The sequence below is a fragment of the Hypanus sabinus genome, chromosome 30 (genome assembly GCF_030144855.1).
Source record: "Hypanus sabinus isolate sHypSab1 chromosome 30, sHypSab1.hap1, whole genome shotgun sequence".
Taxonomy (NCBI): Eukaryota; Metazoa; Chordata; class Chondrichthyes; order Myliobatiformes; family Dasyatidae; genus Hypanus; species Hypanus sabinus.
Window position 1 is genome coordinate 9,470,938 of NC_082735.1, and position 17,761 is coordinate 9,488,698.

At 42.4% G+C, this 17,761-nt stretch overlaps 2 protein-coding genes across 3 annotated transcripts in view; both read right to left on the minus strand.

Moving 5' to 3' along the window:
• Positions 1 to 1,992: 1,992 nt before the first annotated feature.
• LOC132383396 (U7 snRNA-associated Sm-like protein LSm10) lies at positions 1,993 to 6,947 on the minus strand. The gene is made up of 2 exons (XM_059954296.1): positions 5,193 to 6,947; positions 1,993 to 2,765 (listed from the first exon to the last, which is right to left on the minus strand). The coding sequence occupies exon 2, from the start codon at positions 2,679 to 2,681 to the stop codon at positions 2,316 to 2,318; it is 366 nt and encodes a 121-aa protein (XP_059810279.1). The 5' UTR covers positions 2,682 to 2,765; positions 5,193 to 6,947; the 3' UTR covers positions 1,993 to 2,315.
• A 7,572-nt stretch (positions 6,948 to 14,519) lies between these two features.
• oscp1b (organic solute carrier partner 1b) overlaps positions 14,520 to 17,761 on the minus strand; it is a 55,585-nt gene continuing 52,343 nt past the window's right edge. For both annotated transcript variants that reach the window (XM_059954297.1, XM_059954298.1), the window contains 3 exons: positions 16,916 to 17,055; positions 16,296 to 16,356; positions 14,520 to 15,532 (listed from right to left, as the gene is read on the minus strand). In XM_059954297.1, coding sequence (XP_059810280.1) covers positions 15,413 to 15,532; positions 16,296 to 16,356; positions 16,916 to 17,055 — 321 coding nt within the window. In that variant the 3' untranslated portion in view covers positions 14,520 to 15,412. The remainder of the gene's footprint in view (positions 15,533 to 16,295; positions 16,357 to 16,915; positions 17,056 to 17,761) is intronic.

A 17,761-nucleotide genomic window follows, 5' to 3' on the forward strand; every position in this document is an offset into this window, starting at 1 on the left:
ACAAATTTTAGATTGTTAGCAATCAACTAATTCTTTACACTAACTTTAATCTATCTGTATCCTGGTCCCATTGACAGTTTTCCATACTTTTTGATATACCCATATTCACCCACAATGCTTTTTCAGTTTTCTTATCTACAGGACATACTGCAGAAGCAAAGTTATGTTCCCTTACATAATTGCTGCATTTCGGCCTAATGCCTTCTCCACATTACCATAACCATATACTCCACCACATCAAATACCCGACTTTTCACCCCTACAACATGACCAAACTTCTGGAACATCTCAGCAGGTACCACGAGACCTTTTTAAATGTTTGGCGTCCACAACTTTTCAGTTGACTATTATTTTTAACTTCCTCTATGGATACATCTAGAGGCACCCTTGTGATTGCTCCCCAAAGCCACTGTTGCTCAATATCATTCCTTGGTGTTACCTTCCTTCCTCCAACAGCTTTTAACCAAAGCTTTGTCACATTGCTTACTATCTTTACAGAACACTTAAGATTGTCCCATCTCTTAAAGGTCTTCTATCTACAATATCTCCTAATACTTTTTTTAAAATACTTAATCTAATTGGATTGATAACAGAACTGGATCCACGTTCAAAATGCAGTAAAACCTTAAACTCTTTCTTCCTCCTTTTATTTAAATCTTGTCTCCCGCCTTCATCACTGGATGATATCACAATCCTCAATCTGCAGGTTATTTTTACGTTTCCCAGAAACCTACTATTTGCCTTCCCTCTTGTCATCCAATACCACCTGCAGTTCACAACCTGTACTCTTTGTCACTTCCTGACATCTTTACCCACCCTCTTCCTGCCCGTAACTGTCTTCTACAATATCAGCAACCCTCAATCAGTTCCAAACGACAGCTGACAAATCCCTCCAACTGAACCTCTTGACAATGTTAATATGCTTTTACATACTGAGTTGCTGCCACATGATTGGCTGATTAAATGTTTACGTTAACAAGGAGTACAGGTGTACCTAATAAAGTGGCCACTGTGTATACATCATTGTTCTATTGAACAAGGCTAATACAAGGGGGCATAACTTTGTGATTCGAGGAAATGATAGGGAGAATGCCAGATTTAAGCTCTTTGCAGAGAGTAGTGGGTGTGTGGAATGTCCTGCCATGTTCAGTGGTAGAGGTAGATACATCAGGAGCATTTAAGAAACTCTTAGGTTTGACAGAAAAATGGAGGGTTATTTTATTTCGAGACACAGCGTGGCACAGACCCTTCCAGCCCAATAAGGCACACTAGTTAGCAACCCACCTATTCAACAATAGCCAACTGTCTGGACAATTTACAGCTGATGTAGGAGGGAAGGTTTAGATTTATCCTAGGGTAGGTTAAAAGGTTGGCACAATATCATGGGCAGAATGTCCTGTACTGTGTGGTAATGTTCTATTTCCATGAACGCAGATGGATTAAAATACAGAAAGCATTTGATCCTTGTACTTGTCACTGCCACATGCTCTTGCCAGTGAATAAGTAACATGCATTTAGATCCCTGCTCACTCGAGCAAGTGAAATAGAGACAGAAACTGCCTGGATGACAGCACTGACCAACTTTTCTCAAGTTTCAATTACTTACTGGGAATTAATACACCTGTCAATATGAAGGAAAGGATATTCATTTATATTTCAAAGGTTCAAAGTAAATTTATTATTAAAGTATATGTTATCATATACTACCTTGAGATTCATTTTCTTGCAGGCATTTTAGGAAAAATGAAGAAATGCAATAAAATTTACTAAACTATACATAAGAAAAGACTAACAAACAAGGCACATCTCACAGAGATATCCCAAAATACTTCACGCAGAATAAAATCTTTTGGGAGTGGTATCACTAAATGCAGCAGGAATTCTCCACAATGCAATATCCCATAGTGAACGATGTTTTTGGTACTGACGGCTGTAACTGTTATTCAGAATACCAGTTCTAGTAGTGTCTACATGAACTATAGAACCCCAATGGCAATGTAATTCAATACATCAGACGAGGGCGGATTCAGCAATGCAGCATACTCACACACTGTAGGATGGAATTTTCACTGACTTTTCAATGGAAATCAGTTTGGAAGTGCGAGTCTCCTCAGTGTCACAACATAAACATTTTTTCCACTAACTGCGTCCATTCAGTCAGCTTCTTTCCCTCTGCCACACGTCACTTAGTCTTGATTTTTCCACCCTGATACACCTCAAACACCCCTGATCACAACAGCACCCGACCCTTTTCTGTGTATGAGCCAGCCCTCATCCCCCAAACCCAACTCTGCCTTTCTGTGATCAGCACACAATTATTTTCTTGATGGAAATTCCTTCCTTCCTCGATCTTTCCCACCAAAATTCCGCACTTGGTGAATCTTCTGCAGTTGACTATTAATGGTGTCAGTGATGTTGATCTCATCCGGAATGTGAACGTAACGTACATTTCTGCCCGTGATGAAGAAGTCATCCAGTTTTGAGCTCCTGCCTCCCCTGTCGGTATACAACACCTCAGAAAGACGGATATTCATAAATGCATCAACATTAATAATTCGACCTCTCACAGAGCTCTCATCTCTGAGCTCCACTGTCGTAACATGGCCATGTATCCCCTGGAGAAGGATGATGAGGCTGTTCTCTGAAATTGTTCGCTCTTTAATGGAGTGGCTTATCGACATGATCCCCACTCAATGCAATCAGCTTAAGGAAAGTTAAAGACCAAGTTCAACAACCAGACTTCTGTGATACAGCTGCATTAGAATCTGAAAGAAAAATACAGGTAGATCATTAAATATAAACAGAGTTGGTAGGTAACAGTCTTCAACAACTAGAGACTAGTATTATTGCCTCCTGATAAGAAATGGAAGATAGGCAGTGGTAGCTCCAGACATTGCTCTTCATACGCCACTTCAAAGAGTTAGTGGAAATCAAAAAGACTGCAGATGCTGGAAATAAGAAATAAAATAAGAAAATATGACACACTCAATGGGTCATGCAGCACCTGGATAAAAAGAAACAGAATTAGCATTTTAAACCCTTCTTCAGAACCCTACAATTCTCATTAAAATCTATGGCCTTGAAAATCCTCTGCTTTGTGCAGAAGCAAGGGGAAATGCAGCAATCAATGTTGCAGTCACACACAAAACGCTGGAGGGACTCAGTAGGCCAGGCAGCATCTGTGGAAAAAAGTACAGTTGACGTTTCGGGCCGGAGCACTTACGCACAAATGAGAAAATCTGCAGATGCTCACAAACAAGAGAAATTCTCTTTATTTCGGGCCGAAACATCGATTGTACTTTTTTCCATAGATGCTGCCTGGCCTGCTGAGTCCCTCCAGCATTTTGTGTGTATTGCTCGGATTACCAGCATCTGCAGACTTTCTCATTTGCAATGCTGCAGTCATCCGCTTCAAAAGCATCTTCTGATGGCGCAGGGGAACAGCTTCTTCAACTCAGCCATCAGAAACAGAATCAGCTTTAATATCACTGGTGTATGTCATGAAATATGTTGTTTGTGGCAGCAGTACATTGCAATACATAATTTAAAATATCTATAAATTACACTAAGAAAACAAATATATAAATTAATAGTGTGAAGACAGAGCAAAAAATAGAAAAAAAACAGAGGTAGTGTACATGGATTCCTTGTCCATTCAGATATCTGATGACAGAGGAGAAGAAGCTGTTCCTAAACTCTGAGTATCTGTCTTCAGGCTTCCTTCTTGATGGTAGCAATGAGAAGAGAGTGTGTCCTGGGTGATGGAGGTCCTTAATGTCAGAGGCCACCTTATCTGGGCTTCACTTTTTGAAGACGTTATCGTTATTGGCTGAGTTTGGAACTTCCTGCAGTTTTTTTCTGATAGTGCCCCCTCCATGCCAGACATTGATGCAACCTGTTGGAATGCTCTCCATGGTACATCTGTAGACATTGGCAAGAGTCTTCAGTGACATAGCAAGTCTCCTCAAACTCCTAATGAAATATAGCCACTATTGTGCCTTATTTGTAACTGCATCAATACCATCAGCCCAGGATTAATCTTCAGAGATGTTGACACCGCGCTCAGTCTTTCCACTGTTCATCCTTTAATAAGGAGTGGTGTGTGCTCCTTCAACTTCCCCCTCCAGAAGCCCACAATCAATTCCCTGATCTTACTGGAGGTTGAGTGCAAGGTGGGAACACTGTTCTTGACAAAAGGCTTAGAGCAGGATTCATCATAGGCACTAGTCTCCCCGCTATGGCAGCATCCACCATGAAGAACTGTCACCACCAGGGCAGACCCCTTCTCAATGCTGCCATCAGAGAGGAGGTAGAATAGCCTCAACACACACTCAACATTTTAGAAAAAGATTCTTCCCCCCACCATCAGATTTCTGAACCCATGAACTACCATTCTATTTTGCTCTCTTTTTACATTATTTAACTTTTATATTCTCTCGTCATAATTTATAGTATTGTTTAATGTATTGCACTGTACTGCTGCTACAGAACAACAAATTTCCTGACCTATGTCTGTGATGATAAACCTGATTTTGATTTCAGGTCTCTGGTTTACTAGTGTAGCATCATTCTCTCCCTTAACCCAAGGTAAATAGTGTTACACTGCTTACTTTTTAACCTTTTTATTGAAAATGTACCTTTTATTTGTTAATATATTTGTAGTATATGTGTTGTGTGTGAGTTATATGTACTGTATTGTGCACCGTGGTCCGGAGGAACTTTCTTTGGCAGTATTCATGCGTACAGCTGAGTGATAATACACTGAACTTAATTGTTTATGTGGTCTTTTGTTGAATATTATGTCAAAGAATATAAATGTACTGCCAACATCTTCTCTAATACATCAGCTTGCTCCTCAAAAACATGGCATGGTAGATCACGGGTCTGCCAACTTCTCCATGCCTAGCATTTCAAAAACAGTTCGCGCCTCATGCACCTCAGTATCTTTTCCAGTTCACAAAGGTTAATTTCTGAATCATACGTTGCAGAAAACACGTTACAAACGCACAGTTAACTACTTTTACCACACCGCAGTGGTAACGCTAAAGTTTTAAGCCCGAAGGCGGTGACTTGAATATCCCCCAGCCCGAGACTGAGAGACATCGCCACCGCCCAGTGATGGCGGCACCCCGAGCGACGAACACCGGATCGGCTCGGCTCGGCTCGGCACCGCTAGCCGGACGCTAACTCACCAGCACTCCGGTTCATCGGCCCGCAGCAGTAGGCCCGGCTCCGTGGTGATGGCGCCTTCCCTTCCGGCGGGGTAGCTGCGCCGCCGTGCGAGGGAAGGGGGTTCTGCATCCGGGAGGGCCGGCCGAGCCCGTCCTCTCTTCAGCCCAACGGGCTCTCCAGTGCCCCCGCGCACCCAGTGGTGCCTTATCCGCCCGGTGTTACACAGAGCGAGCGAGACTGCAGGGCAACATGTCTCACTGTAAATTTCAGTCGATAAATGTGGCAATGCACACCTGCTGGGGGAAATCAGCAGGCCAGGCAGCATGGAGGAAAAGAGTACAGTCGCCATTTCGGGTCGAAACCCCTCGGCAGGGGATGTTGCTCAGATTTACAGCATCTGCAGATTTTCTGTTGTTTGTAAGGGAAAAGAGGAGGGCAGGAGGATTACCTGAAGTTCGAGAAATCGATGTTTATGCCATCAGGTCTCCTCGATAAATGTGGGTTGGTCATGGCTAGAATCAACTCCTGCCTAAGCAAGGAACTGGGCCAGTTTCAATTTTCCTATTGCCACAATAGGTTTACAACGGATGCAATTTCACTTCTCCACTGGGCCTTGGATCACCTGGACAATTGCAATATCTTAAGTAGGGCTGCTGTACATTGACTACAGCTCTGCATTGAACACATCCTCAATTCTACCCAACAAGCTCCAAAACCTGGGCCTCTGTACCTCTCTCTGCAAATGATTCCTTGACTTGATCACTGGGAGACCACTGTCTGCGCAGATCAGAAAAAAATTTCCTCCTCGCTAATAATCAACATTGGTGCACCTCAAGGATGCATGAAAACCCTCTGCCCTGCTCTCTATACGCACAATTGTGTGGCGAGGCACAGATCAAACACCATCTATAAATTTGCCAACAACAGAACTATTGTATCAGACGATTATGAGGAAGTGTACAGGAGAGTGATGGATCAGCTGGTTGAGTGGTGTCTCTCAACATCAGTAAGACCACGGAATTGATTGTAGACCTCAAGAAGACAAAGTCGAGGGAACACAGATCAGTCCATCAAGGGATCAGAAGTGGAAAGGGTGAGCAGTTTCAAGTTCCTGGGTGTCAACATCTCTGAGGATCTCTCCTGTGCCCAACATCTTAAAGCAATACCAAAGGAGGCATAAAAACATTCATACTACATTAGGAGTTTGAGGGGACTTGGTTTTGCACCAAGGACACTCACAAATTTCTACAGAAGAACCGTGCAGAGGATTCTAACTGGTTGCATCACTGTCTGGTATGGGGAGGCCACTGCACAGAATCAGAAAGAACTGCAGGAAGTTGTAAACTCAGCTAGCTCCATCATGGCACTAGCCTTCCCAGCACCCAGGATGCTTTCAAAAGGCGATGTCTCAAAAGGTGGCATCTATCATTAGGGAACCTATCACCCAGCATATGCCATCTGCTCATTGCTGCCATCAGAAGCCCGAAGACTGACACACATTCACAGTTCAGGAACAGCTTCTTCCCCCCACCATCAAATTTCTGAATGGACATTGAACCCATGAACACTACCTCATTTTACCCCCTCTCTTTTTGTACTATTTATTTAATTTTCTTTTGTTTTATATATATTGTAATTTATAGCTTTATTACTGTGTATTGCAATGCACTGCTGCTGCAAAATGACAAATTTAATAACATGTCAGTGATATTAAACCTGATTCATGGTTAATTTTTTAAAGTCGTGTTTTTGATGCTATGTGCCTGTGAAGCAGCTGCAATAAATTTTTCATTGCACCTGTGTAATGAAAATAAACTACAGTTTGACTTTATCCGTGATATTGTTGGAGGCTGGAGGTCCAGAGGTGGGCTGTCCTGGAACCTGTGGACTGTCGATGTGTGTGGGCGGGGGGGGAGGTGAAGGGGTGGTTTTGGTGTTCTCTTATTGTTGCTGTTTCAAGGGCTTTCTGCAAACATGGTTGACAAGCAATGTTGGCACCAGAAGGTGTGGCGACACTCTTGGGCTTCACCCAGCAGATGCTCTTCACTGTATGTTTCTATGTACATGGGATAAATGAATCTCTATATACCATCTCAGTCACCTCTTGCAGAAGTAATATAGACACATGTTGTCACCCACATCAATTAAAAAATATTTAACAGCTTTCTCTTGATTAAAGCATGAAGGTACATATTACTCACATCACAATTTCCCTTTTCCAGTTCGTCCTCGACTTAAAGGACAAATTCAACATCTTGAGTGTGAAGATATTTGTATCATAATTTTAAAACATTTCTATTTACTCTTCTGAACAACATTCAATGTTTGGGCAACTGGGAATTAACTGCTCTGACCTTTAATGCTGGTTTCTTCAACACGTACCCTGGACATTTATTGCCTGCTAATAAAGGATTAAGATCTGATGAATGAGGGGAGATCTTATAGGGGTATACAAAACAATGAGAGGTACCAATAAGATAAATGCAAGCAAGCTTTTTCCATTGAGGAAGCGTGAGACTAGAACTAGAGGTCATAGGTTTAGGGTGAAAAGTGAAATATTTAAGGGGAACCTGAGAAGGAACTTCTTCACTCAGAGGGAGGTGCGAATGAGGAGCAAGCTGTCACTGGAAGAGGTGGATGTGGGTTCAATTGCAACATTTAAAAGAAGTTTGAATAGGTACATGGATAGGAGGGTTATGGAGGGCTATGGTCCAGGTACAGGAAGATGGGACGGGGCTCAGACCTGATGGGCCAAAGGGTCTGTTTCTGTAGTGTAGTGCTCTATGAAACACACAATGCTGGAGAATCTTAGCAAGTCAGGCAGCATCTATAGAGAGGAATAAGCAGACAACCAGAGGAATGTGAGAAGATAAGAGGCTAACACCAGAATGGGGAATGAAACAACGAGTGTGTATAAATTAGGGAAACTGGATGGCATGAGCATTGAATTCTTTAATTTCTCCACCCTTTCTCTCTTCTACTTATTTCCACCCCCCCCCCCCCCACCTGGTCTCACCTATCACCAGTCAGCTTGTATTCACTCCTTCTCCTCATCCCACCTTATCCTGCCTTCTGCCCCCTTGCTTTCAAGTGCTAATAGAGGGTCTAGGATTGAAATGTCGACTATTCCCCTCCATAGATGGTGCCTTACTTACTGCGTTCCTTTGGCATTTTGTGTGCATTACTTTAGGTTTTCAGCATCTGCGGAATCTCTTGTGTTTAAGCCCACTTTAATTTAAAATCTTTTAAGCAAGGTGCATTCTTGTTCCTGAATAATTTAAGAATTTGTTGTTCAAACTCAGATTTTTGATTAATTTGTAACCATTTATAAACATTATTTTGTGGTCAACAATAAACTGGATTTCAGTGCTTTAAAAGGGATGGGGCTGGGGGAAGAGGAGGAGGGGTGGCATTACTGGTCAGGGATACTATTACAGCTGCAGAAAGGGTGGGTAATGTTGCAGGATCCTCTTTTGAGTCAGTATGGGTGGAAGTCAGGAACAGGAAGGGAGCAGTTACTCTATTGGGAGTATTCTATAGGCCCCCTGGTAGCAGCAGAGATACTGAGGAGCAGATTGGGAGGCCGATTTTGGAAAGGTGCAAAAATAACAGGGTTGTTATCATGGGTGACTTTAACTTCCCTAATATTGATTGGCACCTGATTAGTTCCAATGGTTCAGATGGGGCAGAGTTTGTTAAGTGTGTCCAGGACGGATTCCTGTCACACTATGTTGACAGGCTGACTAGGGGGAATGCCATACCAGATCTAGTATTAGGTAACGAACTGGGTCAGGTCACAGATCTCTCAGTGGGTGAGCATCTGGGGAACAGTGACCACCAGTCCCTGGCCTTTAACATTATCATGGAAAAGGAAAGAATCAGAGAGGACAGGAAAATTTTTAATTGGGGAAGGGAAAATTATGTGGCTTTAAGGCTAGAACTTGCGGGTGTGAATTGGGATGTTTTTGCAGGGAAATGTACTATGGACATGCGGTCAATGTTTAGAGATATCTTGCAGGATGTTAGGGATAAGTTTGTCCTGTTGAGGAAGATAAAGAATGATAGGGTGAAGGAACCATGGGTGACAAGTGAGGTGGAAAATCTAGTCAGGTGGAAGAAGGCAGCATACAAGCAAGGATCAGATGGGTCTATTGAGGAATATAGGGTAGCAAGAAAGGAACTTAAGAAGGGGCTGAGGAGAGCAAGAAGGGGGCATGAGAAGGCCTTGGCGAGTAAAGGAAAACCCCAAGGCATTCTTCAATTACGTGAAGAACAAAAGGTGACAGGAGTGAAAGTAGGACCGATTAGAGATAAAAGTGGGAAGATGTGCCAGGAGGCTGTGGAAGTGAGCGAGGTCCTCAATGAATACTTCTCTTTGGTATTCACCACTGAGAGGGAACTTGATGACGGTGAGGACAATATGAGTGAGGTTGATGTTCTGGAGCATGTTGATATTAAGGAAGAGGAGGTGTTGGAGTTGTTAAAATACATTAGGATGGATAAGTCCCCGGGGCCTGAAGGAATATTCCCCAGGCTGCTCCACGAGGCGAGGGAAGAGATTGCTGAGCCTCTGGCTAGGATCTTTATGCCCTAGCCAGAATGGGAATGGTACCGGAAGACTGGAGGGGCGAATGTTGTCCCCTTGTTCAAAAAAGGTAGTAAGGATAGTCCGGCTAATTATAGACCAGAGAGCCTTACCTCTATGGTGCAAAAGCTGTTGGAAAAGATTCTTAGAGATAGGATCTATGGGCATTTAGGGACCATCAGCATGGCTTTGTGAAGGGAAGATCGTGTCTAACAAGCCTGATAGAGTTCTTTGAGGAGGTGACCAGGCATATAGATGGGGGTAGTGCAGTGGATGTGATCTACATGGATTTTAGTAAGGCATTTGACAAGGTTCCACATGGTAGGATTATTCAGAAAGTCAGAAGGCATGGGATCCAGGGAAGTTTGACCAGGTGGATTCAGAATTGGCTTGCCTGCAGAAAGCAGAGGGTCGTGGTGGAGGGAGTACATTCAGATTGGAGGGTTGTGACTAGTGGTGTCCCACAAGGATCTATTCTGGGATCTCTACTTATCGTGATTTTTATTAACAACCTGGATGTGGGGGTAGAAGGGTGGGTTGGCAAGTTTGTAGATAACAAAAAGGTTGGTGTTGTTGTGGATAGTGTAGAGGATTGTCGAAGATTGCAGAGAGACATTGATAGGATGCAGAAGTGGGCTGAGAAGTAGCAGTTGGAGTTCAACCTGGAGAAGTGTGAGGTGGTACACTTTGGGAGGACAAACTCCAAGGCAGAGTACAAAGTAAATGGCAGGATACTGGGTAGTGTGGAGGAGCAGAGGGATCTGGGGGGTATATGTCCACAGATCCCTGGAAGTTGCCTCACAGGTAGATAGCGCAGTTAACAAAGCTTATGGGGTGTTAGCTTTCGTAAGTCAAGGGATAGAGTTTAAGAGTTGCGAGGTAATGATGCAGCTCTATAAAACTCTGGTTTGGCCACACTTGGAGTGTCCAGTTCTAGTCGCCTCACTATAGGAAGGACGTGGAAACATTGGAAAGGGTACAGAGGAGAATTACCAGGATGCTGCCTGGTTTAGAGAGTATGCATTATGATCAGAGATTAAGGGAGTTAGGGCATTACTCTCTGGAGAGAAGGAGGATGAGAGGAGACAAGATAGAGGTATACGAGATATTGAGAGGAATAGATAGAGTGGACAGGCAGCGCCTCTTCCCCAGGGCACCACTGTTCAATACAAGAGGAGCTTGCTTTAATGTAAGGGGTGGGAAGTTCAAGGGGGATATTAGAGGTTTTTTTTTACTCAGAGAGTGGTTGGTGTGTGGAATGCACTGCCTGAATCAGTGGTGGAGGCAGATACACTGGTGAAATTTAAAAGACTACTAGACAGGTATATGGAGGAATTTAAGGTGAGGGGTTATATGGGAGGCAGGGTTTAAGGGTCAGCACAACACTGTGCTGCAATATTCTATGTTCTATTAATAACAAAAAAACAAAAAAATCTAGAAACTGAAGAGATAACCATACTATTAGCCCTTTCCCCAGCCAATTGACATGCTGGCAGAAAGGCTGAATGACCAAAGGAAGCTGGCCATGGGAGAACTGCAGCTCTATGGGTTGGCATTGTAGCAGCCCATACCTGCACGTTGCGGGACATGGAGAATATTCAGGCTGATGTAATAAGTAACCTAATCTACAAAAGTGCCAAGAAACATACAGAGTAATATAGCACTGAACAGGCCATTTGGCCCAGAATGTGCCCATTTGTACTGAATGTCCTGTTTATCATTCATATCATCCACTGCCTTCATATTCATGCCTCTTAAACTGCCTGTTCCAGACATCAGCAATACCTACCTTTCATGTTCCAATTTCCCTCCTGACCAGGGAGGGGGTCATCAGTGACCAGGATCTCAATGGGTTTAGCCATGTACGTTATCAGAGTTTGACTTTACTACTACTAGGGATTCACCTCCTGATATCTCAAAGATTATCCATTAACTACAAGGTACAAGGGCAGGCTGGAACTCACAGCGACGTAGTCTGTTTGCACACTGTATTACACCCATACACACTTGGCAGAAACCCATCTGTGCCCAAGTGATTAAATACTCATTTAGAAACTTGTGAAACAGTCCATAACCTTGCTCCAACCACTCTCTCAGGCAGTGCATTTCAGATACTTCCCAATCTCTGGGTGAAAAGGAACCACTCTTATCTCTTCCCTCATATACTACATCTTTGTCCTCTCAAATACAGAAAAAGTTTCTGCAGTCCACCCTATCATACAATTTCCAATTACAACCCCTCTTAACCTCCTCCTCTCCTGGGTGAACAGACTTAATTTCTCCAATCTCTCTTCATTACTGAATTGCTCCATTTCAGACAACATCCTTTGCACCCTCTCTATCACCATCACATCCTTCCTTTTAGTGTAGCAACCAGAACAGGCAGTACTCCAGGTTTTATAAAGCGGGAGCAAAATATCCTTGGTTTTGTATTCATTGCCCTGTCTACTGAAGGCTAGTTTCTCATATGCTCTTCTAACCACATTATCTGCTTGTGTTGCTATCTTAAAGTTCCTTTTGTTCATTTCTGCTCCCCAAGACCGTACCATTCATGATTTATGTCCTAAGCACATTAGCACTGCCAGCTTACATTTACCTGGATAGACCACCATCTGCTACTCCTCAGTCCATTTCATTATCACCCTGTAACCTATGACTACCCTCCATACTCTCCCATGACTCCAACAACCTTGTGTGTCCAGCAGACTTAATGATCATGCCTTCTACATCAACATCCATTCCCATATGTTACAAACAGCAAGAGATCTCAGCAGTAATTCCTGAGGAATGCCACAAGTAACAAGCATCCAATCACTAAAACAATTCAATACCACTTGTCTCCTGTTACTGAGGTAATTTAGATCTATTTTGCCAATAGCCCTAACCTTTTGAGCCAGTTTCTGAAGCAGGACATTGTCAAAGGCCTTATTGAAGTCCATCTACTATTTTGCCTTCAAAGTTCAAGTTTATTATCAAAATAGGTATACGTTATACATCCTCAAGATTCACCTCCTAACAGGCAGCCACTGAACAAAGGCACCCCAATAAAACTATATATTTCTTTAAAAGACCATCTAACATCCATGTGCAGAGAATAAAACCACATCATGCCCATAAAAAAGATTAAAATAAAACAGCAGACTGTCAAGCACCCAATACGCAATGAAAAAAAATCATGCAAACAGCAACTGCAAGCAAATAGTGTTTTTGAAGTCTGCAATAAGAGTTCCATAGTTCAGTGCAGAGTTGAGTAAATGTCGCTGAACAATGATCTGAACCAGCCCCTACCTCGCTGTGGGTCTCAACATCCTGACATTTTCAATCTGGCCTGGTACTTAACTCTCTATTCGATTAACGGGTAATGCTGTTTTGAGCGGTGATCTAAACTGGCCCACCCCTTGACACCCTGACCTCTTCAGTCTGGCCCAGCATTTAAATTTCCATCCCAACAATGGGTTCTACCGCTTGGATACGCCGGGCTTCACCACCTCAATTCGGCCTGTAAATCTCCGTCTTAACATTGTGTTCAGGCCTGTCGATAAGCTCTGCTGCATTTTCTGATACACTTGGTTATCTTTCAAGAAAACGCAGGCAGATTGGTCAGACAGGATTTGCCACTGAGAAAGTCCTGTTGGCCGTCTGATTAGACCCTGTCAATCCAAATGATCATTAATCCTGTCCCCCATTATTTTCTCTATTATCTTCTCTTTACTTGCATTGATGAGTAAAGCTCCAACACTCAAGGTTCTCCAACTCAAAGTTCAGAACAAAGTAACAAACTTGCTTTGCTAGCATCTCTCAAATCAATGATCCAAGGTCAAGGACCTCAGATACTGTACATAGAGATATCACTATACCATTTCCTGCAGATTGCACCCAAAGTCACACATCTTGATATGGAAATATATTGGAGATCCTTCATCATCATCCAGGTCCATAACCGGGATCTCCTTACCCAACATCACTGTATGACCACCTTCACCCAAAGGACTGTAGTGGTTCAGAAGCTGGAAGACCACTTCCTCTTCAAAGGGGAGATTATGAACAACAGGAGCTGGTCTGGCCAGTGGCGGCCAGATTCTAAAATAATTAGTTAAAACCATCTTGAAAATCACTATACCTCAGACCAGTTTCTGAGGTTGACCAGAGTCTGTGAAGATGGAAACATTTTCACATTGAAGACCCTTTCTCTAACAATCAAAACTGGGTAAATATTTAAGATTGAAGATTAGTTAAGTTTAAAGATTCTGAGGAAGTGGTAAGTGGAGACTCTTAAATTCTCTATCTCATCTGAATCTTGGTCTCGTTTCCACGAAGCAATAGCCCTAAATCAACACAAGTTCAACAACTCCAGATAATGTTTAATTTTAATTGTGATTTCCAATTGCTCCGGTAATTTTGTTTAATTATTCCACTTTTACATCTCCTGGAGCAGACTCTTTCTTTTCATTTGAAATCCTTCTTTCATCTTTAACTACCATATCTTCTGTTCTGAAAACAGAAAATGCAATTCATACTCAGCAATTCAGGCAGCAGCTGTAGAAAGAAACATTTGCCGCTTGACCAGTTGAATATTTCCTGCATCTTCTATATTCATTTCAAGATTTCTAGCAGCGTTATAGGTTTGAAAGGACAAAAAAAATTGAAAAGCAAACCATCACAGACCTTGCCCTTCACACTTCCCTCCCATCCTTCCCTTATTTCTTGGCAATCTGTGTTCTGATTGACAAAAAATGCTCAAGACACAGCATTACATAAATAAAGCTTTCACTCAGTTTGTATGTAATTATTTAATAAAGTTGTTATTGTTTAAAGCAATTTTAAAAACATTTAATATTAATAACTGGGCTTCAGAAATTAAAGATGCAGAGTCAGAAATCTCTGCCTTTGAACATTTTGAATAGAATCAATGTTTTACAAATCAGAGTTATTCAAGAAAAATGCTAGTATTTTCATATAATCACTTGTACATTTTCACAGTATGACCCAGTGATCTCTCTGCCACACACAAAGACCCCACAGTCAGAAACAATTTCAGTGTATTATGGTTCTATTGCATGAAATACTGTGATGCTAGTACCACACACACCCTGATGCCAAGCTGATCACACTATAACCAACAGTGACTGGTTTCAATGGCATGACATACTGGCCAGCCATCCATCCCTCTCAGTTCTAATGCTGCTCCAGCCATTCCCCCCAAAATGGATATTTAATCCACCGCAGGACCAGCCATGAGTGAGTACAACTTGAATTGCACATCTGTGGACTCTAGAACAAACACAGGTGTCTCTTGTGAAATTCGAAACTAAGTCAAATCATTTATCTCCACCTTGCCACTTCACTTTGTGAACCTTTCCCCATTGCTTTACCATCCTCAGTCCGGGTTCCGAGGGTCAAAGACATTGGCGAGTATGATTACAATCAGGCTCATTAATATTTACTATATACACAGTGAATGTAAGTAGATGAAACTGTCCAAAGGTGCACAAAACTGTACAGAACAGATACAGATTCATCTCTTGATACAGAAATCAAGTGAGCCATTAATAAAAATAATATTCTGTCTTAAAAGCCAATGAGCCAGAGCTGGATGTTGTGCTGATGAGAAGTCACAGGGAAGAGCCTGCAATGTTATAGATGCTCATTAGGAGGTCACAAGTTGTCCATCATAGCCAGAAGGTCATCTCCTTTGCTGCAGCTCTGTCTGGGCTGCTGCTCCTGCTCACAGAACTCGCCCATAATTCGAACCAACTCTTCATGTTGTTGTTGGTCCTGGAAAGAAGAACACACAGCCTAGTCAGCAAGAGAACACACAACCTGATCGGTGGGGGAAACACGCAGCCTGACCAACATTTACCCACTCAGCCATTCAGATCTAGATTTTTTTCTTTGTAAAAGGAAATAAACCTAGATCAGTGAAAGACTGAGAGGGTAAATGCATTGCAAACTATGTAGTACTGTTAGAGAGACTGGGCTCATTGTTAAACGGACTTCTCTGTCTGAATCACCAAGAGGGAAACAGCAAAACACCACCACTGTCAGGATAGAGCACAATTTGGCAGGAGTTTCATACTCATAATTGCCGTTTAGTAACTCCTGTCAGCGAACAGGACAAGACAGTACAGGACTGTATAAGAATATTAAAAACAGCAATCTCCTCAAGCCTGCTGATAAGATCACAGTTGCTCTGATCATTAGGTTCAGCTCCACTTTTCTATCCAAGATCCATGGTGTCCATGAGTTTAATCAACTTTGGCCTTGGTTGTGCCTAATGTCTCAACACCCATATTCTGGAAGGAGAGAATTCCAAAGAATCACAACCACCTGAAAGAAGGAATTCCTCCTCAGTATGACAGCCCCTTGTCCCTCCCCCCAATGGACAAATAGGATTATGTGCTGTTTAAATAAGCTAATAATGTGCACTAGTGCCCCTGGGTAAATACATCAATTAGCATATTGGGTGAGAAAAGCTAGGAGGATAACCTCAGAGCCAAGGACAAAACCAATACAATACTGCAAATAACATCTTGCTCACCTTGATAGCCTGTATGTTGACAACTTCAGAAAGTTCTGGAGGCCTTATAGTTGCTGTGTGGCTGTAACACAAAACAGGTCAAAACTGAACTTGCTGAGGCTTCTTTGGAAGAAGTAAACCTTCAGAAATTAAACACATGCAGTGCTTCTGCAGTGTTGCTCTTTCAGGCAGCCACTAGGAAATACAAGGTACAATCAGAGAATCATGGGAGTTTATGGCATAGTCCACCATGTCCACACCAAACAGAAAAAAAAGAGGTACATAGATGAAAGCCGCCTTCCAGTTTTCAGCAGACAGATTTGACAACTCCATTACTCCTCCAGGTACCTTAAAACAAGCTTTTATCACTCTCTCAGACAGAGAATTTTTTTCAGATGGAAACTATTCAACTCCCCTCTAATCCTGCTACTTTATCATCATGCTGAAAGCCAACCACACTACTAAAGAGATTATACTGTTCCACTTGCCAGTCTCTTCTCATGCTGTTGATGATGGGCGTGTGTGGTGGATGGACAGATGTATGTTGTCAAGAGTGGATATATGAACAGGTATTTGCCTACGTGATTATGAATCTCACTCCTTTGAAAGAAGCAACCTCGAAGTTGGCATTGTTAACTTACTCTTCCTCCTCGTCTGTGCCAAACAGATTTAGGCGAAATCCTGATTCACTGCCCAAAGGTTTCTTAACATCAAGACCTCCCATTAGCCGTGCAAGAAGATTTAGCTCCTCCTTTGCCAGTGGATTAGGCGCAGCATCCTCCTAGAATGAAGATCCAGTACCAAATGTCAAAAATACAGAGCAAAAAAAGTAAAATGTTAGATAGAGGTCAGCTTTGTCCAGAGCTAATCCATGGATGGAAACAAAACACAAAATACTATAAACACTCAGTGGACAGAAAAACTGTTAATGTTTCAGATCAATGTTTTTACTACGAGAATTAGAAATGAAGCAAGGTTAAGTTGCTGAGAAAGTGGGAAACTGGGTGGTGTAGTAGGCACGTAGGATGGAGTACACAAAAGGGAAGACCTCTGATAGGCTGGAAGTAGAGAGAGATAGAGTGGCACATGTGGTGACTATGCTGGGGGTGCTGAGCAATAAAGCTTGGGGAATAACAGTCAGGAAGTGGTACAGTATAAAGAGAAAGAGGTGAATGATATAGTAAAGAGGTAGGGACACAGTTTAATAAAGCTGAATGCTGTAAACATGAGATACCAGACTGAATGGCCTGTTATTTAAGCTCATCAAATTCAAATTTGAATGCCAAGGGCTGTACTGAGGCAAGTTGAAAGATGTACTTTTTCTGAACTTAAGATACACTTCATTGGAGACATACACAGAAGTCAGAGTGAGAGTGTGATAGAGAATTAGTGACAGGCAATAAGCATATTACAAGTACATTTCTCCACCACCAGCTCCCACACCATAATGCAGTTATCAGCTTTCAAAAGCCCTTGTTGCTCTGATC

Bases quoted from the DNA above. Each gene is read 5' to 3' on its own strand.
- LOC132383396 (XM_059954296.1), bottom strand. From the start codon at position 2,681: ATGTCGATAAGCCACTCCATTAAAGAGCGAACAATTTCAGAGAACAGC.